Source organism: Phalacrocorax aristotelis, chromosome 8 (assembly GCF_949628215.1).
Source record: "Phalacrocorax aristotelis chromosome 8, bGulAri2.1, whole genome shotgun sequence".
Classification (NCBI taxonomy): Eukaryota; Metazoa; Chordata; class Aves; order Suliformes; family Phalacrocoracidae; genus Phalacrocorax; species Phalacrocorax aristotelis.
This window is the reverse complement of record NC_134283.1, coordinates 29,293,280-29,319,692: the sequence shown is the minus strand read 5'-3', so window position 1 is coordinate 29,319,692 and position 26,413 is coordinate 29,293,280. Positions and strand designations below refer to the sequence as shown.

Sequence of the window (26,413 nt, the reverse complement as noted above, 5' to 3'; positions counted from 1 at the left end):
ATTGGCCATCATTTCTAAGCTGTGTCGCTAATACCTTCTAGATGTTTCAGAGGCTTCCTTCAGGGAAATTAAAGGCCTTTTATACCTGGTACTGCCTCCCATGAGTTTATCTGTACTTTTAATTGCATTGTCTCCTAACTTGCATTTTGATGAAATGAATAGCAGATTCAGTGTGATGCATTTTACCTGAACTTTAACAATTTGGGGAACTCTCTTCTGCAACCTCTGTAATTTTTCATTTTGCAGTAAAAATAAGGTTACTAGGAGAACCTGAAACATTCAGATCTTAGCCTCACCATTGGTAAAACAGTTTGCCTTCTCTATTGTGTACTCCTTGCTGTCTTGTTTAGACGCCTCATTTAAATCTCAATCTCAGCAAAAGTGGACTGTTTGCCTTTGAGAAGCTCTATTGAAAGACTATTAGATTAATTTCCACAGGCAGTATCAGGCACTGCTATCCTCCAAAAGGGTCCAGTTCTTGGAACAGATGAGCAGTGCTTCGGCTCTTGTTTTTCCTTAGAAGAGTCTGCCGAAAGAGGAGGAGGCCTTAAAATACTGCCTGGTGGGAACTGTGCCAGCTACAGCTGCAGAAAATCTACAACTGACCTGGTTCTGTGTTGTAACTGAGATGTTTTGCTGGCTATTTCAGGTACTCCCATGATGGGATGTGGGAATTCATTGGCAAGCCACATTATCTGTAATTCTTCATCACAGTCTCCATGATAAGATTTATTAATAGTACTTAAGAACAGTAAAATTAGCAAAGTACTTGGCTAATACAGGTAGTACCCTGTAGGGATAAGATAAAACCTGTTGTGAGACAGGTTTGGAAGCCAGCAGTGAGTAAGGCATGCTTGGTGGTAGTTTTCAGTAGTATTCAGCAGAATGGTGCTGGAAGGATGAAGTACACCATGTGTTACATTGCAAAACTCTCCCCTGGCCCCTTAGGATATAGCCAGGGTGAAGGTTTGTACCAGACATGTGGTGTGCGCTCTGACCTTACTGTTGTAGTGTGTTCTGCAGGTGGCCTCACTTTGCAAAACTGTTCTAGGAGATTGAGGGCAGGGATGTGTGGCGTAATAGCAGATTACAGGCATGCTGGCCAAGAGCAATTCATTTTATCTGGGTATTGGAGTGGACCTGTTCCTGTACCTTAGTTGCTTCTTTGAGCAGATTTAAATAGAACTGCAGTAGAAAGTTAGTCTGGAAAAGCTGAAGATTAACTCACTGTACATTCAGATTTGCTTTACATGGTTTCATGTTTGGATAAGAAGGTTAAAGTTGACATTGCACTTTTCTTTCATTCTAGTCAGATAAAAGTCAGCAAATGTCCAATGGAAATGACTACCTAAAATACATTGTCATTTATTATCAAGTTAGAAAGAAATACAAGTTAATGCATGAATATGCAATGATTGAACTCGCCCTTTTAAAACAAAAGCTGACTGGTCTGTTACTGGAACTCCTCACTTGTAAGCTGCAGAATAATGGTTTCCTGGACATCATAATAAACATCTTAAAGAAGATCTATTTTTGAAGTAGGATTCCTATTTGTTGTTTCTTTTATTCTAGTTAATTATTCTATAGATGCCCAAATGAGAACAGAAATCTGTTTCTGAGTCCTTTATTGACCTCCTGGTTTCTGCACTGGTGAGCGTTACTCTTCCATGCCATGACAGTACTTAGTACTGAGCCAACAGTGAGTTCTTGAAGCAAAGTAAATCTTTCACACAGATACTTTACCTTAATTTAAAGATATCAACTGATGAGAGATGCACTGCTTTTATTTACCACCGTGCTCCAAAAGTTTGAATTAACAAAGAGCATGTAATTCTGTAGTTTCAGCATTCAGCCATTGATATCTGTTTAAATATATTCTATAGGGAGAGCTTCTATTTTCAGTCTTTTTTCCTACATCTGTTCCTTGAACCAGAGATAAGACCTTACTTGTAATTTTTTTTCTGATAGGTTTTATGCTACTAAACAGTCACATTGATTTGGATGCTAAATTAATCCTTCCTAATAGAAATGGAAAATATAAAATTGACATAAACTACTGATGTAATTCCCTCCAGATTTCCCAGTTGCGTACAGATTGTCATATCCGGTAAAGAGCAAGATGCAGACGTCATTGGTGTAAAATCATATGTTTTCATGCAGGCTTCCTGACAGCAGTGAAAAAGGAGGCAGTTAGGAAAACATAAGAATTAATTGTATTTGTCTTCCTGCAGAGCCTACACCCAAATTGCATTATAATTCCTTTTAAAAGTATTCTTGCATAATCTGTTTTCAAAAATGCTACATATTAAAAATAATTCTTATAGATTGTATCATGCAGTTCTCATGGTCTGGCTAATTCTTACATAGCATAGATGGATGTTTTTGTGGTTAGAGCAAAAGGCCTGAAATAAGGGAGCTTAAATTCCTACTGTATCGTCCTCATATGGTATCACTGTGGGATGATAAATTAAATCTGGTTCTCTGTGCACAAAAAATAAATAAATAAAAATAAAAATAAAAAAACACAAAACAGAAAAAGTGTTTCAGAAATGTGCTGCAGGTCTCTGGAGGGTGAGGTTCCTTCTCACTTCTGCCTCCAGGCTGTGGAGCAGCACAAGGCTCTTACCCCGGCAGCATCTGCAAACTCCCCACACTGTTCCACATCACTGAGGCTCTGCCCATGGTGTCTGGAGCCCGGGGAGCAGCCCAATGTGGCCACCAGCACTTGTCCAAAAACAGGTCCCTGGCCATGCTGCTCCGAAGACTTGAACTTGGTAGTACTCAAGTAGTTTCTGTCCTCTACTCAGAGTTCATAGACTTCTTCACACTTCTGGTGCTGAGGTTGGCCAGTTGCTTTGGTTATGGAAGAAATCCCACACCTTCCAAAGATACAGGAGATCGGATTTTTCTGTAATCGCCTCTCTCTAACTGCAATTGTTTATCTGCAAAAAAGCCTGGGAGACTTCACCATTAATTCACTGCCTTCTAGGGAGGAATGTGCTGGAGGAATGAAAGCATTAAGTATTCTTAGGATCATTATTAGAGCTTGTCAAACCCAGTTTTTACCAAAAGTCTCTTTGCAGACCTCACTGCATGACTGGTCCTTTCCTTCCTAATACCTTTGTAGTCTGCAGCTTGTGCTGTGCCTGTTCCTGGTGGGAATCCTGTTTGATACTTCTGGATGGTCTCTAAATAGACTGGTTTTCAGAGATTTCTGTGAGGCATCACTGAGCTCTTGACAATTCTGTATATTTGCAATTCATTTTATTCTCTTTATCACACACTCATTTTTTCAGGTACTCCTTAGGGATTTTGCATCAAATATAATGAAAGAAATTGGTATTAATCTCTGACCTGCACAGTAGAAGTTGTAAAATTTAAATATACTTATACATCTTGCATGAGCCAAGGCAAAGGACAGATTACTTATTTTTTGACTTTATAAAGGGCTCTGGTGTATTTGAATGGGACAAAAATGCCGTGTGTGTGTGTTCTTGTCAAGCTACAAATATTGCATTTCCCATTTTTCTTTGATTTTTCTGTAGTAGGACAGTAAAAATATAAGGCCAAGACCTTAAAATGTCATCTAACTGTTATCATTAGGTTCAGAATCAAATATTTGCTTTCAGGAAATTCAGAAGCTTTCTTCTGCTGAGATGAAGCTTAAGAAGGGTAAAGTTTCGTCCTTCAGGCTGCCTGAGGACTTAGCAGGCAAAATCTTGTTAAGCTGAATTAATTTTTTTCTTTGTAAATCTCTTCAGTTTTTCTTGCAAGAATGACAGTTTCTCATCTCTCTTCTCTCTCCTTGCCTCCACCTAGCTCATTCTCTTCAGTGTAGTATCTGAGTACCCAGAAGCACTGTACTTCCGACCCACAACTTTATTTATAACCTTATACATATGTGTAGAGTGTTTCAGAGTGACATGTTTTATTAGAAGAAGACAAAACCTTTCACAAAGCAAGTCGGCATTGGCGTGTCTGTGTGTACCAGCAACGGGAAGTTAGGAATAGGTCATCTAAACCCACTTGCCCTATGGTAGTGACAGAATTAGAAGTTACATCCTCTGAGTCCCAGGTCACCACCTTCAGGGCCCAAAATCTGGGGCTGTTAGTCTAAGTTGCATTCAGATGTCCCCTGTCAACAAAGGCTGGGCTCCACCCATGCACACGGGTGCTGCCAGCATGCAAGGGCTGCTGACTTGCCGAAGACCCATGACTGAGGCAGGGGCATGCTTGGCTTTGTCTTCCCCTCAGCAGTCACCACTGAACTTTGGAGAACATATACCACAGTCTGCAAAGGCAATAAACTCAGTAGCTGCTCCTTTGCCACAATGGGTTTCATGCCATTTTAACTAATTCTTTGAATTAACTTGTATTATGACCACCTGAAGTCAAAGCAGGGTCATTACTTGTATTCTTTTCATTAGAAATGTAGCTGTCTTAAACCATCACTGTTACCTTTATCACTGTTTTTTTAAAAAATCAGCATACTGCTGCAGACCCAACTGAGCTTCAAACAAGTGGCAGGAGACAGTCCTACTCCTCACAAATTACTTTTTAAGCAGATTGTGCTGGCTTTAATGCATAGACAACCATCATGGTTTAGCTCCAGTCAGCAGCTAAGCACCACGCAGCCACTTGCTCACTCCCCCCACCCCAGTGGGATGGGGGAGAGAATCAGAAGGGCAAAAGTAAGAAAACTCATGGGTTGAGATAAGAACCTTGGGAGGGGTTAAAAATGCAAACAACAAGTGATGCAACCGCTCACCACCTGCCCAACTGCTGCCACCGGTCCCCAAGCTGCAATCACTGCCCCCACCCAGCCAACTCCTCCCAGTCAATATATTGGGCATGACCTCATATGGTACGGAATATCCCTTTGGTCAGTTTGGATCAGCTCTCTTGGCTGTGCCCCCTCCCCTCCTGGCTTCTTGTGCACCTGGCAGAGCATGGGAGGCTGGAAAAGTCCTTGACTAGTGTAAGCACTGCTTAGCAACAACTAAGCCATCAGTGTGTTATCAACATCATTCTCATACTAAATCTAAAACACAGCACTATACCAGCTACTGGGAAGAAAAATAAGTCTATCCCAGCTAAAACAGTGACAACCACATATAAGCAAATTGTCAGTAGTCTGTGTATTTTGTTAAGCAAATTGATTTGATGTTGCTTTCTAAAACAGATGCCCATAAGCTGGTCCATACCTTGTTACTTTAGCCACTGCATACCTGTCCTCTGCACGGCTCCACCTCTGTCTCCTGGCAGCTCTCTCTCAGCTGAAGGGGACAGGAGGGAAGCTGGAGCAGATATGCTGTGTCCATCCCCTCTGGTTGCTTTGTTGATCAGCAGCCTTTTAGGAAAAGCTATTCAAAACAGAAGACTGCAGCACACACATGTAGATATAACTTTTAGTACAATAGCATTATAATGCTGATTTATTTTAGCACAGAATAATAATAAAAAGGTAATGAAGTCAGGAAGATGCCAGTATTAATCCCAAGAAGAAATGAGATGTGATGAAATAGGGATAGTTGATAACTAAAAAAAAGGGGGGAGGGGGAACACACCCAAAATGAATCAATGTGTTAAAATACCCTGAGTTCAGCCTCTAAATAGAGTGTAACTTCACAGCATACTGACCCCATGCAGCTCCTCTCTCTCCTGACTGTACTGGACACTTCAGAGGATTACACCTAAAGATAGAAAGCAAATCCTTCACAGTTATGACATTTTACTTTGAAGTGGAGAGTGTTGACCATTCAAAAGTATTTTCAAGAGCATCAGGAAGGAAGATGTTGCTCTTGGAAGCTTGCTGAGCTCTAGAAGTAGCTCAGTGCCTTGCAGGTACTTGCTGGTTTTCCTGTTGGAAGTAGTCTTGGGTTTATGTGAAAATGAAAGGTGAAGCCAAAAGTTGTTCTCTACAGTGATTGGACTATGACTAAAAATAATATAGCTCTATCATCAAAGAACAATGCTGCTGAAAGTGCAGAAACCCACATTACAAATGAAGGGTTTCCCTTGTTAAAGTCAGTAGCTGGGTTGAGTTTTAGCCAGTTCAGTTCAAGCCTTAAAACCGCTGAGCCAAACCAAAAGTAATTGTAAAATAAGACCTATTTCTTTCACCCCAGTAGATAACCTGATTTCATCATCAGTTGGTCTGTAACAGGGCCTCACTGTTTCTTCTAGTAAGAGCATCAGAGAAACCATGAGAGTGGTCCCGGCAACACTTGAGCCCTCAGAAATTAGTGCCAATATTAGTCCACCTCCTGAGCAGTCAGTTTGTTTTCTGCATGTTGGAAACACACTCTTGTGCTGAACTCTGTTTCCAGTGAGTAACTAGGAGAAAGGTGTGCAAATGTATTTTAAAAGGTATTTTCTTGCTATAGCACAGGTCATTAGTCCAGTATCATATTGCCAAAGTTGGTTAATACTGATGACATCAGAGGAAGGTTGCAGTATTCTCGTAATAGACAATGATGGAATAAACCTAATCATAGTTAAAATGACTTTATAAACTTCTTACACACTAGTGACTGGCTCACGTCTTGAATTGTGAGGTTTTTGCCTTGCAACAAGATGTAGCAAGCTAATATAACATGTAATATAACAATTTATTGTAAACATGATGACTAACACAAAGTTTAGATGTGTACCATGTGTGATAGATTTATATCCCCTTTACATGAACTGCCAGGCTCTGGATTCAATCGATACAGCCTCTGTTAGAAGTGCATGCAGAACTGGCACTGAGGGTGTTCACGGAGGTAGGTGCAGCGTGGTTCTGTGCACATTTATTGCAGTGCTTCTTCCCAGTACAGAAATGTGACCCAGAGCTCTGCATTTGCCAGCATGCCCCAGTGCTGCTGGAAAAGGTGGGTGTGGCAGCTGCTATTCTGGACGTCAAATAGCGATGGATCTTGTTTATTTTCGTGGAAGTAGAGGCATACAGTTCTAAGTATGTTGTCACAGATGAGGTGGAAACAATTTCATTTCCTAACCATGTATCAGGTTTCTAAATAGACACTTTTTTTTTTTTTCCTTGGGGCTTAGCCTCCAATTTCAGCTAAAACCCATCATTCTCTTTCTGTCATTCTAATTGGAAACACTTTTAATTGCATTCTGTCGTGGTCCTGGTCCCTGCTGCAAAATGGCAGATACCTTCATATTCTCCAGAGCTGAAAAGGGGATAGATGGTATAAAGTATTCCCCCTAATGAAATGACTCTGCGAAGACACTTGATGGATTTCCTCATTAGAATCTAAGATCTTATATCTGGTTGAATGGCAGAGATGTTTTCAGTGGTTTTTGATACCAGCGCTATATAGTAAACACAAGCACCCTGGTTTGTTCCGGGTCCTGGCGGAGAGGGGGGGCCGTGCTGCCGCATGTCCCAATGTGTGCCACACAACTGTACACATACAGCGCCCCCTCTTCACTGGGGAGGACATGGCACTCGGTGCTGTCACTGGCCCTGCTACTGTGCCAGGGCCTGCCTTCCTCTGTGCTTTCTGCAGTGTCATTTTCTTTAAGGATAATGGATGGAATGAGTCCCAGTGACATTGCAGAAATGATACGTTATTGTTTTTACAGTCCGTATTTACTGGGTTTGTTATTTTATATGACGCGTGTTACCGTAAAGATACTGAGATGCAATAGCTCGTTGCACCACAATACACCGCGTGCCGTGATGTGCAGACTTGTTCTGGTGGAGTGAGACGGGAAGGCAGAGATGCTGTGATCTGTCATTCAGGAGAGGCCTTGGACTTGAAGAGTTCGTTCATGCTATTTTTACTGCCATTACGTTTGCATCTAACAAATTCTCAGTTAGCAGAATGAAGCATTCAGCTCTGCAGAGATGGTGATACCAAAGGAGACCAGTGCAGGCTTCAGCTACTCAACAGTGCGGCCAGAGGAAGGTGTCAGACCTCTTGCCCATGTCAGGGACACTGTGAGAATTCACTGCAAACAAGGAGTGTTTACACTGGCCATGAATCTGACCCTTTTATGAATAATCTAGGGAAAGGGGGCAGGATTGTGTTAACTGCATGTTGCTGGGGTATAAAAGAGGTCCTTGCTTTTCCCTTAGAAGGTCTGTAATACAATAGCTTTCACTGTTGGCAGGGGTGCTGCAGGAATTGAATTATGACTGGAAATTAGATATGCATAGCCTGGCCAAATGATCATTAAGGGAGATATGGTAATCAGCTGCCAGTGTTTAAGGGCTGTAAACACCAAGAAGAGAAAGATGGTTTATTTGGGTGGTCTACAGAGTTGTAAGGAGGAGAAAGGTATAAAACTAAGCAAATGGAAGTGGAGGTAGCTTTTTTAAGAAAAAAAATCTTAATGCTGAGTGCTCTCAGCCTAGGAGACCTAACACTCAAGTCATGTAAAACAGGATTGAACACAACAAGACAGTATATTTTAAGCTGAAAGTGAACCTGAGTGCTTTAATATATCTCTTTCACCTCTTACTTCCCTAACCTTGTGTTTTATTTGCATTTTTCATACTTTTTTCTCAACACATGTTTTTTATCTGGCTTCCGAAGATGATGGTGCTTGAAGTGATGTGTTATTGTAGAGGTAGCACAAACACTACTCCAATTATGACTTTACCTATGTTGCCATGGAGAAGTTTAAATCTATTTTAGGCCAAGGACTGTTTATAACTGGAACTAAGGGCAGGAGGTAGCTGTAGTCTGGAAACGTGAAAAGCCAGCACCACTGACACCTGAAGTCAGCCTGGCATGGTATGAGTTTCACACCTCCCAAATCGCCAACATCCCAATGCACTTCCCTGCAGCTCGCACCTTGTGTTTCTTGATTTTGGTACCTCTTCTCGGGTGCCTGCTTTTCCCATGTTTTGAAGATCCTTAAGCTCTTTTGGACATGTATTTCTGCTCATTCCCTTCTACTTCAAATGTTTTCAAAGATATGTAAGTTCAGCATTACCCATGGCCTTCCCTCCCCCATCACTTACCATCCTTGTGTTTGCTTTGTTCTGCGCTTCAAATGAGGCATGTCCCCATTAAGACAGAGGTCAGAAAAATCTGGAGACTGTAGCTAATGAATTGATGTCCTCATTTGCATAATTGATGGTTACATGTTGCCTCAGTGACATGGTTTGCTGTGATACTTAAAGCTATTTTTGTTTTTGACTTCTCTACTCTGCTGTTCTCTGCTGTCTACACTAAAGGTATATTACACATAGTGTAAAAAAGTAACGCCAAAGCCCAAATTTTACAAGTCCAAACTGAATACTTTAGTCCTTTAATTCATTTCTGTTCATTGCCATATTTACGGTGGTTCAGCGCTAAATCTCTCATGGGTAGTAGAGCAAGGGGAGTCAGTGTTTATAACAAATATATGTGTTTGGGGCTGGAGTAGAGGGGAAAGGAAATATAGGAGAAGAGAAATAGATCAAAAATGAGAGTGGAAATCAGTTCTTTCATATATTGCCTGGGGTTTTATGTTTAATAGACATCCCTTGCCCTTCATTTCTTTGTGTTCTGGAGTCTAAGCCACCGGCAGAGGCCACGTCCGTGGCCTGTGTGCAGTGCCCTGTGCAATGGGACTGTTGGCTCGTCTTGCTGGAGTCGCTCTGACAGATGAGGCCAGCTCCCTGTGATACGAAATTTCAATGACTCTTTTATAGGGCCCTCTCTAGTGGCCTCTCTTCCCTGTGAGGGCAGTTCTGAGCTTCCCACCTGGGCACAGAGGGAACAGATGTTGCTGGACCCAGGGGCCTTCTCATGAATTTTGGAAGCTGGGCTCTTCTCCCATGTCCAGTATTTTCCTCTTGGGGTTTATTTGGCCAAGTCTGACCAGGTGCCATGGCCAGCTCTCAGTGAGGGTAACCTTGATGAAAGCAATGTAATGGATTGTGCAAGACATGAAACTCAGGCTCTGAAAAGACAAGTGTAACGGAGAAAAGAAAGGTGAGGGGTACTGCTGGTTGGCAGAAGTGGGTGTGTCCCCTTTGCTGGGAAGCAGGGCACTGTGGGATGGCAGCTCCCCCTTCTCAGCAGTCAGGGGGGTCCCAGGGCAGCCAGCTCCGACTGGGATCTGTTCACTGCACTGCTCATCTAGAGAAATCCTCCTGCAAACTCTCAGTATTTGGCTGTGCATTCCTTCGTTTCCCTCAAGATATGAACTTTAAGGGACCAGAAGTGATTACACTTGGAAGGGAACTGAAATGGTTTCTCAGCATCGAGTTTGTAACAAGACACAAGTGAAGGTCCCGCAGAGACTGAGAGTATGGTCTGTGAAATGTCTGAGGAGATGGGCCCTCGCCCAGGGGTGACCTGACCCAAGACTGCCTACTGCAGTACGAGAAACAGTTCCTGGGTCCTGAAGAACCTCTCTGTGTTAATATAAAACTGGACTTTTGGCTCCTTTACTGCTTACTTTTTAGCAAGTTCAATTATTAAGTTCCTGAAAGTCCTTGCTTACGCTTCAAGCATTTACACTCCAAACATAATTCCTCCCTTTTTTCAACAGGAATATAATGTAAACTATATAATATCCAATGATGGTGGCCCAAAATGCTGCAACTAGAAGTCAACTAAAAACTCATCACTGTCTCTTTTTTAATAGTTTGTGAAAATCTCTGAAGCCGGGACTTGGTTTGTTAGTGCTCCCAAGAAAAGCAGTTGGCTCACTCTAGCAGCCCTTTAGCTTCCTCCTTCAGCTCCTTTCCCCTCTCCCTTGCTTTGCTGTGACATATTATGGTGGTTTAGCCATACAGCATGAAAACCTTTGCAAAAAGGAAGGAGTTGGGTAACGTCAAGTCGGCTGTCAGGTGTGCGACATGGTGAGATCTATTTCAGTAAATCAGTTCTGAGCAGGAGCCAAAATAAACCTTGCCATACCAGCGTACGGAAGCTCCCCTGACTTGGTGCCCCGAGCGAGCGAGCGAGCGAGCGCACTGCCTGCCTGTGAACGAAGCTGTAGGAATCCCTCCCCAGCTGGGGGAGGAGGGAGGAGGGCGCAGGGCCGGCGGTGCCGTTACGGTGGCCCCCGGTCCGGTGCCGTCCCGCCGCGCTGCCGCTGCCCGACGGCGCTCCATCGCCCTCTGGCGCCCGGCCGCCGGCTGGCCCTGCGGCGGGCTCGGCGGAGCCCTGCCCGCTTCGCTGCTCCCTCCTCCTGCCCGAGCCCTGCGGCTGCCGTTCGCCGCATCGCTGCCGGTGCGGGTCCGACAGGTTTGGGCCGCGCAGCCCCGCGCACTGCCGATGGAGCGCAACGGATCCCTGGCCCCGAGGCAGGTATTTACATACCGCGGGCTCGTGCAGGAGGAAGAGCTCTGTAAGACCACCTGATCCCCAATAAGAATTCAATTAAGATTTTAATAAAACCCTTGCAGAGAGCTGGGGTCAGGAAGAGGCCCCTTGAAAAAAAGCCGAGCACAGCAAGTTTGTGCTGCGAGCTGCGTTGTGATGCACTGTTCAGCGTCTGTGGCTTTCTTCCCTTCATCTCCAGCCAAGCCACTGTCTCCAACTGTCTCAGACGATTGCCGAGTCTTCTAAAGGCCCAGCTGCATAAGAGGCTGTGAGGAGAGTTCATGCAGCATTTCTCTTACCACTGATTTCTCCCCCAATGTTGTATCCATCTCTCTCAAAATCCAAAGGCGTCTTAGCATCTTTCTGTCAGCAACAGCAATAAGTGCTTTAACACAAGTACCTCCTGGCTGGGGATTTCCTGCCATCCTGGCTGTCCACATTCAGCTTTCCTATCATGTGTTTGCGTCCTCTCAAAAAGCAAATGAGCACTTTGCCTGGTTTGACTTTATCAGCTTTACAAAATGGCAGTGTTGGGTGATGGCTCTAAGTTACTTTGTTTCTCAAAGCCCAGACACAGATTATTTAAATTCCGAGTTAAAAAATGAGCGGGTCGGAACCGAGCAATAGTCATCCACGTGTACTTACAGACAGGGACCTCTCACTCCCTTTCCAGCAAAAATACCAGCCCTGGGTACACTGAAAGGCGTGAGCACCATGTGGGGTGGCTGCTTCCATCACCAGGACACACAGAGTTTTGTTTGCCTGTTAGTCAAGGCATAATCTGGAAAAAGCACACACTGTGGAGGAGTGGGTGATTAATGCCTGGGAAATCCTGGCGCAGGGAAGAGCCAGCCCTGCCAGATGCGATAATGTTGTCCTCTGACAAATGGTCATAGCTTGGCCTTCTTCAGATAACGATGTAGTTTTGTGCGTTAGCTTCAGATATTGATCCCACCAGGGAGGGGTTCCCTTTCGCACAGCCATCCATCCCACCTCCTCAGTGCTCAGCTGTCAGAGCTGGTGGGACTGGGCTATACTTCCTCCTTTCATTTGCACTTCTGCATAGGCTAACAATTACAAATATGCTTTTCCATTTATCTCGAACCTTTCAGCTAAGTCTACGTACTTCGCCCAAATGAATTAAACATTGCAACACAAAAGTTAGATATGCAGGGAGCACAGAGCGATCACCCAGTCGGCACGTTGCTGTAACACAGCTGTGTCTTGTCATGTGGCAGACACTTAGCAGAATTCAAGAATATCTAAACAGAAAGTTTGGACCAGCTGTTTTCAAACTTATTTGGGTTGTCAATCCATAAAGTAGTCTGCCAGAGGTGTGGGCCCCAATACAGCAGGCTTGGGTGCAGTGATGATAGCCTTGCTCTTCTGAGGTGCAGGCACTACATCACCTTTGGCAATGAGACTAGATCTGGATTTTTGTACAATGTTAAGCCTTTTTTTTTCCTTCTTAAAGATACTTCAGACAGTAGCACCAGCTCTAGGTTCTTGAGACCTAGCTCCCTGGGGTTCTCTTGCCATCCTGAGGATGGGTAGCAGCCGCAGCCCAGACACTTCCCTGCAGGTCAAGGATGAGCAGATCAGCCAGCAGAGCTTTCCCAGGAGATGTTCTGTGGCAAAACTAACTTATTTCATGTTTATGTAAAGCCACGCAGTAAAGGTGCTCATATACTGCTGTCATCTTATAACCTGGGTGAGATTACATAAACTTTTACAGGCACACGTGTTCGTGATGCAGCCCAAAAACCTGTGGTGACAGCAGCACAGCAGAGGCATGTTAGCTCAGTTCTGAAAGAGTGGTGTGCTCTTCTTAAGCAAGAACATCCTCAGATATGGCTGCAGTGCTGACTTTCTGCCTGACATTGCTGATGTATAATTGGTTATGTCAGTTCTACTGTAAAACACTACAAAAGTTAAACTTCTTCCGGGAGCAACTGAGTTCTGGTAATTTCCAAGTCATGTAATTTGTTTCTGAAGCTGAGGTCCTATTTCCATGCTTGCCCATCAGTTGTGCAGGACTGGGCAGGATGAGCAACATGTCATCTAGTTTGAGAGGTGAACACATCTAAAAGGTGATTCATCCTCAGAGATGAGTCACTCCTTAAGTGTGCCTGTTCCTCTTCACTGGTAGTAAAGAAAATCTGGGTAAATATCTCAGAGGCACCTACACTGCAGCTTTACAAAACACCTGAAAGGAATCTGACCTATGGCTTTGTGACTTACTGAGAGAGGATGCTGAGTTTATGGGCCATTTGAATGAGCAGAAACCCATTCTTATCATTAACCTTTTATATTTTAATATGGTATTTACCACTTGTGCAGCAATCCCAAATCCAGATTGTTGGCTAAGCAGTATCTCAGGAAGCCTAAATCCCACAGGTGGTGTTTTCTGTCTTTATCCTTATGTAACAGAACCGCTGCCCAGCTAGTGAGCCTGCTGGGAGGAATCTGGAAAAGGGTGCTGGCAGGCCAAGCTTAAGATGTGTTGGCAACACTGTGCATGTGGGCAGTTTACATAGCCCACAGCCTAATTTCAGTTGTAACCGCTACTGCTATTAGATTCTCATTATGTGCTGGTCTTTGCATGTGTGTGGAACAGAGGCTGTACCATTTAATTACATCTACAGCAGTGGACATGTCCCATAACATCTGTACCTACCAGCCTAATCTGAAATCCTCTTTGCTCAAGAGCAGGTAATCCCACCCTTGCCCCTTCTTGCTTTTAGGAGTGCATGAAAGCTATCAAGTTGTTCTGGAGAATTTCAACATGCAGTATAAAGGCTTGAGAGCTGAAGCTACTCTGAAAATAAAAAAATTATAGTGGGATGCAAATTGAATTGTACCGCTGCATCTTTTAATTTCTGGGAGACTGAACTGAAGATGAAGGTGAAAATTATAGATTATATGTGTGCAGACTAGCAAAGAGCTGTTGAGTTATCTGACTCACTGCAGGCTTCAGGCATTTGAAAAATCAGTGTTAAAAACACCTGAGTAATAAATACATGGTGCCTTTACTATCTTGTCTGCTCAGATGGCTCCCTGCTCCCTGTCCCCCTCTCCCCCCCTCCAATTCCTGCTATCTTATTCTCAAGCCTCCACCTACACCTAAATGTTTCTCAAAGAGAAGTACCAGTTTGGCGGTTTTCCTTGCATTCAGGTAGGACACTATTGTATTGAACAAAGTATCCCAGTCATTTATAAGCCAAAACCTCCTGAATTCCTTCTCTGGCTTTAAGTAACTCAGCCTGTCCTTATGCCTCAGCATGTAGTTACCAGATACTTCTGCTGTGAGGAAATGCTGGTTTCAGAGGCCTCTGCTGCCTCTTGCCCCGAAGTGCAGTCCCTCCCTGCCCCTGTGAAATAATTTGAGTTTAAACTAACCATACAAAAAGAAGTAATTTCAGTGTTCTGGCTTGGAACATGGGCACCAAGCAGTGTGACAGAGGGGCAGCAAGCTGTGGCTGAGAGCACAGAACAGAGGATTTTGAGTAATTTTACCACCAAAGCAAAATCGATACATGATTTGTGTAGCTACACCCTTGCTTTTCTGTCCTGGGAAACACAACTACAGTGGCTACTATCCTGATGAGCTGTCCTTTCAAGTGTCATATATGTGTAGGTACTGCCTGCACAGGTATCAGCAATGTTTAAATGTGTACCTTGGAGGCTCACGCTAAAGGAAATGTCAAGATCATGCTGACTGTGTAAAGGAGCATGGAATGTGCCTTGCGAGGTGTGATACCGGGAGACAGGATGTCACAGAAGCAGAGGCAGTTCATTGTTAACATCATCGTCTATTTATCTTTTTTTCTTTTAGTGTGGAAACAGTAAATGATGGGCAGTTTCATAGTGTGGAACTTGTGATGCTGAATCAAACTCTGAACCTGGTGGTGGACAAAGGGACTCCCAAGAGTCTAGGGAAACTCCAGAAACAGTCTTCTGTCAGCCTCAACACACCGCTCTACATTGGAGGTATACTGAGTTGCTCTGGACTTTGAGATCTTAACATGTCCTCTCAGAAGCAAATCATCTTCCAGCCCTTGGGGAGGACTTGCCGGGGGAGGGAGGGTAGGCGCAAACTAGCAGTTTGCCTTTCCCCTTCCTTGTTTCCACACTTCTGCTGTTCTGCATCATACTCCATAGTCCACTAGCACCCCACCACATGACCAGCACAAGCTCGCATGCCAGAGCAGGGCAGTTAACCTCAGCACAGCACAGGCAGTTTCTCTGTCATACGGCTATGGCAAGAGCGAGCTGTTTGTCATTTCTGAAGCTTTCAGCACTGGCTGGCACCAAGACGTTGTGGTTGAAGACTACAATGGAAGTGCCACAAACAGTCACTGCAAAAAACGCAAATCAATAGTCAGTAGGTTTAAATATACCATAAATGAGCTGTATTTCTGCTGTCAATTTTATAGAGGTCTAAAAATTTGGGGGGGGAAGATCAAAACCTCCAAAAGGTATTAACACACAAGCTAACTAAGAGCGTCTTGGCTAATAGTTTTATCATTGGAAACCGAATCCATAGCTTCCATATTATAAACATAGTAGAATTGACCAAACTTCAGTTAAGAGGCTTTCTTCACGTTCAGTACTGAATTCTGGGGGAAGGGGGGTCCAAGAGAGGTGGGGAACAGATGCCCAGAATAATAAGTATCCCATTGATTAGGTGTCTGGATATAAGAGACAGAATGAAGGCTGTGCTCTGCCCAGTTGACTTGGTTTTGCCAGAACCACCCCCAGCTCTATTCTGGACTGGATGTTGAAATCTCTCCCTTTCAGTGACACAGAGTTCTTGGATTTTCTACACAGCCTATTCTAGATACAAAAGTCAGCAGAACAATAATAGACTCAGAAAGTCTTTGGTCTTTTTCTAACCAGCTCATCGAAACTGTAGTAGAAACTCTTACCAATTTCACTTGGTGCTGGTCAAGCCTTTTGTAAATAATTCCTTTTAATAACACATTTCTGAAAGAACCCTGACTATTGCCCTTGTAAATCAGAAAACTGGCTAATCTTGCTTTGTACAGAGCTGAACTTTCATAATTGGCTCCTATTAAGAATGTCACAGGCTATTAAAGAGCATTATGCATCAAAGATAATCTGCTGGTGAGGCCACCACAGTTTCTCCCTCTAGCACGAACCCCACACCAATTTATACACAGGGAACTTGGGATGTAGTCATGTATTAAAGTTTTGTTAATGGATGAGCATTCTCAAAAGGTACCTACAAAAATGCATCCACAGGACAAATCTGAGACCTGAAATGGAGAGCTATTAGATACCAGAAGCCATGGGCTCAGTGGAGACTTTTTTTATTGCCCATTAAAATTCTTCTTGCTTCTTTCTAAACCCTCACTGTTCTGCATGTGCCATGTCTCTGCATATAGCATTCCCATGGATGCCAGCTGCCCTTCCACTTCAGACTGTTTAGTTAAAAGTAATTGATTAAATTACCCCAGAGCAACTGTTCCTAACCTACACTAAGCTTTAAGATAGACCTGAGCCTTCACATGCCCAGAACTTTGTCCATCTCTCCAAGTACGTCACCTGGCCTAGCAACTTTCCTCCTAATGCATGGTTAAACAAAGACGCTGTTTTCATTTTAAGACCATATTTAGCAGTGGAGTTACTTATGGATAGCAAATTCAGAGGCCTTATGCAGTTGAGAATGGAAGCACTTGCCTATGCTAATGCAGCTATACAGCCCAAGTGGATGTCAGCGGGGAGGGCATTACACAGAATCCAAAAGAATCTGCTGGCCACCTGAGCGTGTGAAGTCTTCCAAGTGCCTGAACAAGATGGAGGGTTCTCACCACAAAGACTTGGCCTGGTCTCCTGAAGTGCTGTTCCCTGTCTCTGGAGTTCTCCTGCACTAGTTTTGACGGGCTGTGCACTTACCACTCCCTGTCTTAACGCTGTGATCTAGTAATGCCTAACTATCTTGCTGTATGCCAGAGGTCGTACCTACCTGCTGGCAAGAAAAGACATTCCTAAACCTTTCAGATGGATAACTGCTATTAAACTGTAGACAGAAGGAGCATTACCTAAGGACAAGAACACGTGGCCATTGACAAAAATACCTGGGCTTTTTTTTCTCTTTTTTTTTTGTCATATACTTCTTACGTAAGCTTGGGCAAGTGATTTTATTTTTGTTTCTTTCTATTTCCAGAATGAGGACAATGAGACTGCACTACCTTACAAAGGTCCTATGCAAATTAATTCTTTAAAGATTATACGGGGTTGTGACAAAAGAAACATTAGCAATTATAATGTATGTATTATCATTGTAACTGTGAGTAAACCTTCCCTTTTTGGTTTTATCTGAAGGGATTCCGACCTCTACTGGATTATCTTCACTGCGCCAGGGTGCAGATAAGACACCAAATGGTTTTCATGGATGTATTCACGATGTTCGCATCAACAACGAGCTGCAGGATTTCAAGGATTTACCACAGCAGTCACTAGGAGTCCTTCCTGGCTGCAAATCCTGCAACATCTGCAAGCACGGTATTTGCCGGTCCCTAGAGAAAACAAGCGTGATTTGTGAATGTCACCCAGGCTGGATGGGCCCCCTGTGTGACCAGGAAATTGGAGACCCATGTCTTAACCACAAGTAAGTTCAAACAAATGCTGATGGGAGGGTGGAAGCTTTACAGCTAATCCATATTTCACGTTTCATCTTGTAAAACCACATCTGACTATTTTTGGAGGTGCTGGGTTCCCACGTGAAACCATTGACAGTTGTGAGTCAGCATCCATGGCAACTCTCAATTTCCACTTCTTGTTCTAATGTTGCTCACTCTCCAGATGAGCCCTTTGTCCTGGAGGAGCTAAGGTGTTAATACTGCAGGTCATACTTTCAGCTGTGACTCTACACATTGAAATCTGAAATCTCCTGTTAATGGGTACGGCTTACCTCTGAGGCGGTGAGTGCCTGCACTTATCCAGAGCAGAGCTGCCTGTGAGCAGGAGGTACATATTTAAGGGATATGCTCATGGCAGCGTTGGACCCGGTATTCAGACTAAGTCCCTGAAGACCATTATGCACCCCAATGTGAACAGTTTTAAATTTCCCAAATAGCTGTCTTAAACATTATGCTCTGAAACACCCCTTTAAAGTGCAAGTTTAAAGGATAGCATGGAGTTGCATGCGAAGGGAGCATGAGTGTGAAGCATTCACAGTTCAAAGGCTCAACAACCACATCTTCATTAGAAACACTGGGTGAATAGCTTACTTATGGCAAGTACGCAAGGGAACAGTCCAATGCAGACCAGCAGTCTGCATAGTTCAGCGCTGTTTCATAAGCAGATGGAAGTACTTTTGTTTTAGAGGCTACTTTGGTTGCACTGTCTGTGGAAAGAGCTTTTCACAAGCACACACTCTTGACAGGTAAATCGACACAGTGATTAATCACTCTCTTAAAGGCAGAAATTTAAGTTGGCAGAGGTACCATTTTAATCTTGCTTCTGGGTCTAACTCTGCAAAGTACTGAACCCTGGAAGGTGTTGAGAAGCACCTGACAGTTTACAGACCAAACGTATAAAGACCCACGTGAAGAAACACTCAGACGCCCAAATGTTTCCTTGAATTTCCAACGTCAGCATGAAGCTGTTTTGGTTGTACAGAGAAAAATAAGGGAGTTCCAGATGTTTACGTGATGAGGGATTGTTTCTCTCGTAATCTAAGGAGGCTGATGCAATCATGAATGTAGCCCCCTTGCTAATGAAAGGAGCTGTGCATATTTTTAACACTAGCCTACTGTCCCACCTTTCATTAAATCACTTCAGCCTTTCAGAGTTGTCTCCTTAAAGCCAGGCCCTTTGTGTCTGGGGGAGTACAGTGTCCTGCTGGCAGGCACCTGCTCCAACACTCACAGATTAACCTCAGTGAGGAAATGCAGCTGTAAATAACAGGTAGTTGGTGATAACAAGAGTTACTAACCGAGCACACCTTTGGTTAGCGGGGCAGAAAATACTGGTTGATACAGCCTGTGACTCCCCTAATTGCAGTATTTTGCGTGTCTTGACCTGACATGCAAAATACATGCATTGTTTGTGCTTTTTAGTTCAAAGCTTAAAAATTAAATGTACAAGGATTCAACGTAAGCAGGGAACAATTTTAAAGTGCCAGAAAACAAATAAATAAAAATAAGAGAAAGACATGGGTTTATGTCAAGTTTTTCCTTGGCTGGATAGTGTTGCTTTCTTCCCTGTCCTCAGCCCATTCCTAGTCTGTCCCTGTCCCAGAAGTGGGGATAGTGTGAGAGAACCTGCTAAGGATCAACACCCCTCCCTGTGGTATGCCTCAGAAATACTGAAGCTTGCTGCAAACCACATGAGTGAGGGAACCCTTCAACTACAACTGTCCATAAGTCTGTGCACAGCCCTTCCATAAGCGCCTTCATTTATCACACTGTTTTCATCACCTGATATTATTTGTAGAGCAATTCTGCTAAGGAAGCCTGGGCATGCAGCTTGATTGTTGGCACTTAGTTCACATGCTGATGCTGTAAATGTGAGCTGTCTTGTGTGGATGCCAAGCGTTGGTCCATGCTCACGGGGAAGCCTAATGTTTTTCAAAGAGATCAGTTAGGAACACAAATTCTAAATGTATACTCTGAACATTATCCAGTATTCACTGAAAACTCATGGTTTCTTCAGAGTGTTTGACACTGAATGGCTGTTTTTGGATTAGTATCCTAGAATTAAAGGGGCAGAAATGCCAAAACTAAACTCCCCTGGGAAAAGAACTTTCACGTTTAACGCAGGCCAGCTCTAAATGCTTCTCTTTCTCCAGGTGTCTGCATGGCAAGTGCATGGTGGCCAATGTTGCTTACACCTGTAAGTGCATGGAGGGCTACACAGGCATGTACTGTGACAAGAAGAACAATTCCTCAAATCCCTGCAGGATTTTGAAATGCAACCACGGGCAGTGTAAAATTTCTGAGCATGGAGAACCCTACTGCGAATGTGATCCTAACTATAGCGGAGAACATTGTGACAGAGGTACGCTTGGCTGCAGGGCCCAGGACACTGGCCTGCTGCATTTCTGGTTGACACAGTTTTTTTCACCTCTTTTCCCATATGACTCGTATTTGGGGGTAAATGGCAAATAGTAGAAAATAAAGCCAAGTCAGCCTCTGCAGAGCTACATAGGGAGGAGAAAACAACCACACAACAGCTAGCCAGCTGCTGTCCAAACATATGGAAAGGGGGACATCTGTAGCGAAGGGTTTTATCCTCCATCTCCTGAAGCCTGTGCTTGCTGCTCCCAGGATTCTGGTGGGATGTTTAAAGGAGAGCTTGTTGTGAGGTTTAGCCTCAGCAAACAATGACCAGTTAATTGGAGTGCTGGGAAAGGAGGTCTTACCCTGCATGCCAAGGGCTTTTATAGATGACGTGAGCAGGAACTGGAGGGCAGGAGGTATTGCTCATCTGAAGTGTCAGGAAAGATGCTCAGCTGGCTCCCTCTGATGCAGCTGGGCAGGTTTTCTGGGGAATCCCACAGATCATGCTGGACTTTCCTACTAGGGCTGGGGCCCAATTCTTCTGCCCTGACCTGAAAAGACTCACCAGAAACTCAGTGAGTTCCGTCTTCATTCCTTCTCCCTTTTTTTGTTCCTGTACAGAAGGAAGAAGCTGGCTTGTATTATTTTTGTGCCTTTCCTGTGAATGAGCCACAGACTTTCCAAATTACATGCACATACAGCCTCACCAAAATGTATCTGGCTGCTGCAAAGTGACTGCAGAACAGCACAGACATTTTCAGGTATCCCAGATCGCTAATGTCATGCAGAGCAGGCTGACCTTTGATCCCAGGAAGCAGACATAGTAAAACTAAGTCATATTTTGCAGCAGTATTGCAGGATTCAACACTCAGCATTCATTAAAGCACTTCCAGAAATGCTGATCAAAGCCAGCAGGCCTGCTTGGCCTCTGCCTTGTGCCGGATATTACACATTTGTGTAACACAAGCTCTGTTTTGATGGCAGGTACAAAGCAGTAAAAGATTATGGGCCTGCTCACGCCGTCTGTTTGTTTTCAATATCATTACCTGTACAGGGCTGTCTGCTGATGTTTGGGGAATATCTGGCAAAATAGTTACCACAGCTTTTTTTTTTTCCTTTACATCTCTGTTGTCTTACCAGAGAATCTCTGCCAAGGAGAGATAATTCGAGAAGTAGTCCGTAAGCAGCAGGGCTACACATCATGTGCCACTGCCTCCAAAGTACCCCGCCTGGAATGCCGCGGCAGCTGCGGCAACGGGCAGTGCTGCGTTCCTCTCCGGAGCAAAAGGCGGAAATACTTCTTCCAGTGTGTGGATGGCTCCACCTTCACGGAAGAACTGGAGAGACATGTGGAATGCGGCTGCTCAAAATGCTTATAAGCCATTCTCCAGTCTCTTGCCACTTTAATCGACTCAGAAGCGCTATCAAAATGGGACCTATTTACTTTCAGAGTGAAGAAGAAGAAAAGAATTATTAAGTATATTGTAAAATAAACAAAAAATAGAACTTATTTTTATTATGGAAAGTGACTATTTTCATCTTTTATTATATAAAGTATCACACCACTTTGGGTATATGTATCATATAGTGAGTTATTTTTACCATGAAACTTTTTTAACAGTTGTTGTAAGAAAAAAAAATTCAAAAGTTGAAAGTTAAAAAAAATATATAAAGAAAACATAGCCTAACAGGAGAAATGTGGGGGTGACTTTATATGTATGCACAATGAACAAATGTAAAGGTGTTCCAAGGACCTGCCACAGAACTGATATGGGCTGAAGGAATCTCCGAGGCGCTGGGTGGGTCTCCTAAAAGAGCGGATCCCCATGACTGACAGCCATCTTGCCTGCTCAGGCACGGTGAGAAGGCCTCCCCCTCCGCCCCTTGCTCTGCCTAACACTGCCGACGCTGTTTTGTTCCTGTACAGTGGCTCCGCTTGCTATTCTTGAACTGGTTCCCTATAGCACGTAGGCACTGCTGTAGCTTAAGACTAACTACATTATTTGACTATTGTTATACTATAATACATTTTTTGCTGTGTATGTTGTATTTATCTGTGTTCACATTATATTCTTCAGCAACTGTATCTATAGAGCACAGGCAGCATTATCCAAAAGAAGGGGACGAAGGGAAAGGAAGCAGGGAAATATATGTTGCTTTGGGAAATTTGGGGGCAAAATGTGAAATAAGTGCTAAGTAATGCCTAATAAATGACACAGTACTTTTGTGTAAACTCCTCAGCTATGTTATTTCCCAAGTTTGTGCCTTCTTGCTCCCAGCCTTGAGCCTTTTTTTGTATATGAAATATAAGGAATGCACTGCTACATAGTTTGTCACGCCTTGACACTTTAACTTGCAAAGGTTGTAAAGAGCATGAAAGTATCGCAGGTGCCTGAATGTACCTGCAGCATAATGGCTTTTACTGTCACTCGAGCCATGGGTGTAAGCTGGGCTGTAGCTGCCTGTTCATCCGCACTCTGGTACCGAGCAGCTGGCTACTTTTCCACAGCTTTGTAAACGAGCAGAAGTTGCACTATATCCATGTGAAGGTGTATTCAGCCAACATTTGTCCACCTTAGCAGCACTCTCTTCTCTGCACAGGGAGAGACGTCACAGCTCCATCCTGTCCTGTTCTCTCATTTGATGCAGAGTGACCAATTCAGCCGAAGCTTTGCCACCTGCACTGCTTCATATGCCGCACTTGTGTCTCCCCAAGGACTCCCGTTAACTTTAGCTGTGTTCAGAGCAAATGCTGAATAGGAAATGGAAATCAATGCAGGGATAAATTCTCACTGTGAATGTGAGGCAAAAATAGACTCTGGGAGAGAGTTTGGTTTTCAGAGGGTTTTTGGCAGGGCTGCCTTTCAGGGTCAGTGCAAAGAGTACCATGGATACCTTGACGTTTCTCTTACTATAAGTTTCAAACATACCCATCAACAACTGTTCCATTATCAGGGTAATTTCTTTCTTTCTTTCCCTCCTACAGCAGGTATTATGGTCCTTTCTTCAATTTTTCTTTCTCTGAGAGAGGTGAAGTCAGAGGTGATTCCAAGCAGCCATAAGCTCCTTTTTGGAACGCTCACTGGTGTCACCAAGAAGATTTCAGATCAGGGTCTTCAGCAAAGGATGAGTAGGAAAGTTGAATCGAGTAAACAGGGCTTTTGTTTGACTGGGGCTTTGGAAAGATGCGCAGAATGCAACCTTGCTATGACAAGTATAAATGTTTATTGCCCATTAAAGAAAAGTTACCATCTAGCTATCACACAACCAGCAAGCTCTAACATGCTTAGTGTTCTTCTGTTACGTCAACCTCTTCTTAACTGCGGCAGTTCATTCATATTTCTTTGTTACTGCTAGAGCAACTTGAGCAGAAGGGATATAATCAATATAAAGGTGTCTTGCAAAATAAATATCAGTATGTGAGGCCTGCAATCAGTGAAGCATAAAAAAAAATCACTAGTTAATGTGCCAAACTCTGACTGAAACAGTACAGCTCAAGAGCCAGGGAAAAACTAACCCTGGTTGCAAGTAATATGGGCTGCTTTTTATTTTGAATATAACGTCAGAAGCTCATAGCAGCTGGAGTTTGTGGCGTACAAAAAAAAAAATCGCCCAAATCCACAACCTACAGGTTTTCAAAATTTGTGCAAGTAGCTGCAGACACTCGTGCAAATATGTGCCTGGCACACCACTACCATTGATGTTTCATTCCTGCTTAAAACACTTCAGTTTCTGAGGAGGCAGCTACTATGGTGCCAGGCAGAAGAAATCTAGACTGAGCAGTGGCTTACAAGCCCTCCATGTGCTCTCCTGCACGACCTGTAGCCACTGAACAGCCAAGGCCTGCAGAAACACAGCCCCTTTCGAACACCATCCAAAACTGTTCACCTTGTCCTTGAGCAGCAACGTGTACGAGAGAGAAGGTGACGTTTACTCATGGCCTCGCACCGGCTGGAGGGTGCTTTAAAAGGAATGACCTTGACCGGCAAGGCAAAAACCATCAACATCCAGTTAACACATCACTCTGGGATATTTTTTTAAGCAAAGCCTTTCAGCAAAGCGACCAGCAACAACTCAGCAAGGCTGGCCCTGTTCCTAGCCCTTTTCTGTCATGGCACTTCAATGTTAAGTGTTGGGATAAAGAACTAAGAATATCTATTTTGTAACCAAATGATGCAATTTTTGTATGCTTTTAGGCAGCACTTGCCATTGGATAGTGATGCTTTATGTCAATGATTCTCTGACTTGCTATAGAATTATTTTATGTTAAGAATAAAAAGCATTCAGATGTGCCGAAAATGTGAGGTTAACTGAAGTGTAATTAGCTCTGAAAGTTCCTCTGTAACCTGCCTAATGTTACAATAGATTTCAAGAACTGCAGGTACAATGCAGTAGTTTTTACCTCTATAAAGTTTTAATATAAAGTGAAGAAAGATGCTTACCCTTAAAAAATGGCAATGCAGACTGGTGTGAACTGATGTATTTTATTAATAGATTCTCATTGTGATCTAAGTTTAAATAAATTGTTGGGTTATGGAAGATTGTAACAGACCTTGTGATGCGGATTATTTCTGTGTGTATTTGAGGTGTTGAGTCTGACCTTTTAGAGTACATGAGGTAACTCACGGAAAGTGATGGGGGAACTACAAGTACCCCTCTTGGACAAATCTAGTCAGGGAATGGCTGTAGTTAAATGTAGCATGAACAGTGGTTACACATTTTCGTGGCATGACAACCTAATCTTGTAGGAGTCTTACACGCACAGATTAACTAAGCCACACAGTTTTTTGTGCCTGGGCACTTTCTTCAATTAAACACTTTATTTGCTGCTTTTTTTTTTTTTAACCACTTGAGAAAGGCCTGGAGCAAAAATACACTCATTAGCTATTGGCAACTGGGGTTAGAGGAGGTCTGACTGAGGAAATGGAAGTCACATAGCCAATGCTGGATGACAGGGATCTCATGATGTCCTGACACAAGTATAGTCCAAGTTTGCTGCTGCCTCTCTGTAGCTGGTTATTATTAGGGCCCCAGATGTAACAGCCCTCTTCTGTCCATTGCATTCCAGCCTTAGCATAGAGTAAACCAAATCTCCCACCTAGTCTTCAGCCTTCCCTTACCCATGCCCCTACATAACATCCACATATTGCTAATTATGCTTCCAACTATGGCCCTTAGCATTGCCTTTGCCATTCCATGCAAAACTGGTGTCAGCACTCAGCCAATAAAAACACTGAACTTTAATGAGCATCATTAAGCCTGAACTATGTAGGTTAATTATATAATTGCAGCAGATGGCAGCATATTCACCTAAAGCACACCCAGCTGAGCCCACGAAAAATGCTGGTGGGGAGCTGTTCAAAAATTTCTAGGTGCTGGCTGAAGTAACTGGTTTCTGCAACAGTTACTTGTATTGCTCCTGGCTTTGCAGCACATGGGTTCCTCGGCGAGTATTCAAGCAACGGCAGCCCAAGGATAGAATCGTCTTGTTTGTTCTTCTGCTGGCGATGTTCTGGGTGTCGCTTTATAGCCATTGGTCTGAGGCAAACAATGCAGAGAAATGGTCTCTCTCTCCTTCTTTTATCTTTGTTTTTTTTCTAGCCAGCAGTGAATAGTTGGATAGTGTTGCTGTTTGCAGGGTGCTTGGTTGTGGTTTTTGCATTGTCCTCTGGGGTCCTGTCACTTCTGGTCTCTGTGACCTTTTTTATGAGTTACCTCCCAATTCCTACTTCAGCTTACACAGGACAGCCTCACCATTCTGTGGGCTAGGCAGGTGGAACAGGCTTTGTTTTGCCAAGCCCAAGGCGCTCTTGAGGAAGCCCTTCGACTTAAGGCCCAGTGAGATGTCAGACTGGGTGGCAAGTCCAGGATTGTTTTCCAGGATATGCCCTATAGCTTTTGAGGACAGCTGAGGTGAACATCAAATGAGGTGCCCCAAACCGGCCCTTGGGCCCCACCGCTGAAGGAGGACAGGAGCCCAGATAGCATACTATCAGCCACTGGCAGGAGCCTTCATGTTCTATGGTGCCCACCTGCATCCTCCAGCTCTGCTAGCCAAGGCCCAGAGCCGGCCCATCTCTGCCCCATGCCGGGGCCTGACCCTGGTGC

The 26,413-nt window shown here is 43.8% G+C and overlaps 1 protein-coding gene and 1 long non-coding RNA gene across 4 annotated transcripts in view; one reads left to right on the top strand and one right to left on the bottom strand.

The window, feature by feature from the left end:
- Window positions 1-24,856, top strand: part of SLIT3 (slit guidance ligand 3) — a 547,006-nt gene extending 522,150 nt beyond the window's left edge. For all 3 annotated transcript variants that reach the window (XM_075102153.1, XM_075102154.1, XM_075102155.1), the window contains 4 exons: window positions 15,112-15,266; window positions 17,625-17,910; window positions 20,095-20,303; window positions 21,446-24,856. In XM_075102153.1, coding sequence (XP_074958254.1) covers window positions 15,112-15,266; window positions 17,625-17,910; window positions 20,095-20,303; window positions 21,446-21,684 — 889 coding nt within the window. In that variant the 3' untranslated portion in view covers window positions 21,685-24,856. The remainder of the gene's footprint in view (window positions 1-15,111; window positions 15,267-17,624; window positions 17,911-20,094; window positions 20,304-21,445) is intronic.
- LOC142061308 (uncharacterized) lies at window positions 15,264-21,534 on the bottom strand. The gene is made up of 3 exons (XR_012662101.1): window positions 21,443-21,534; window positions 17,635-17,818; window positions 15,264-15,634 (listed from the first exon to the last, which is right to left on the bottom strand). It is a non-coding gene; the product is annotated as an uncharacterized LOC142061308 (long non-coding RNA).
- Window positions 24,857-26,413: the final 1,557 nt, after the last annotated feature.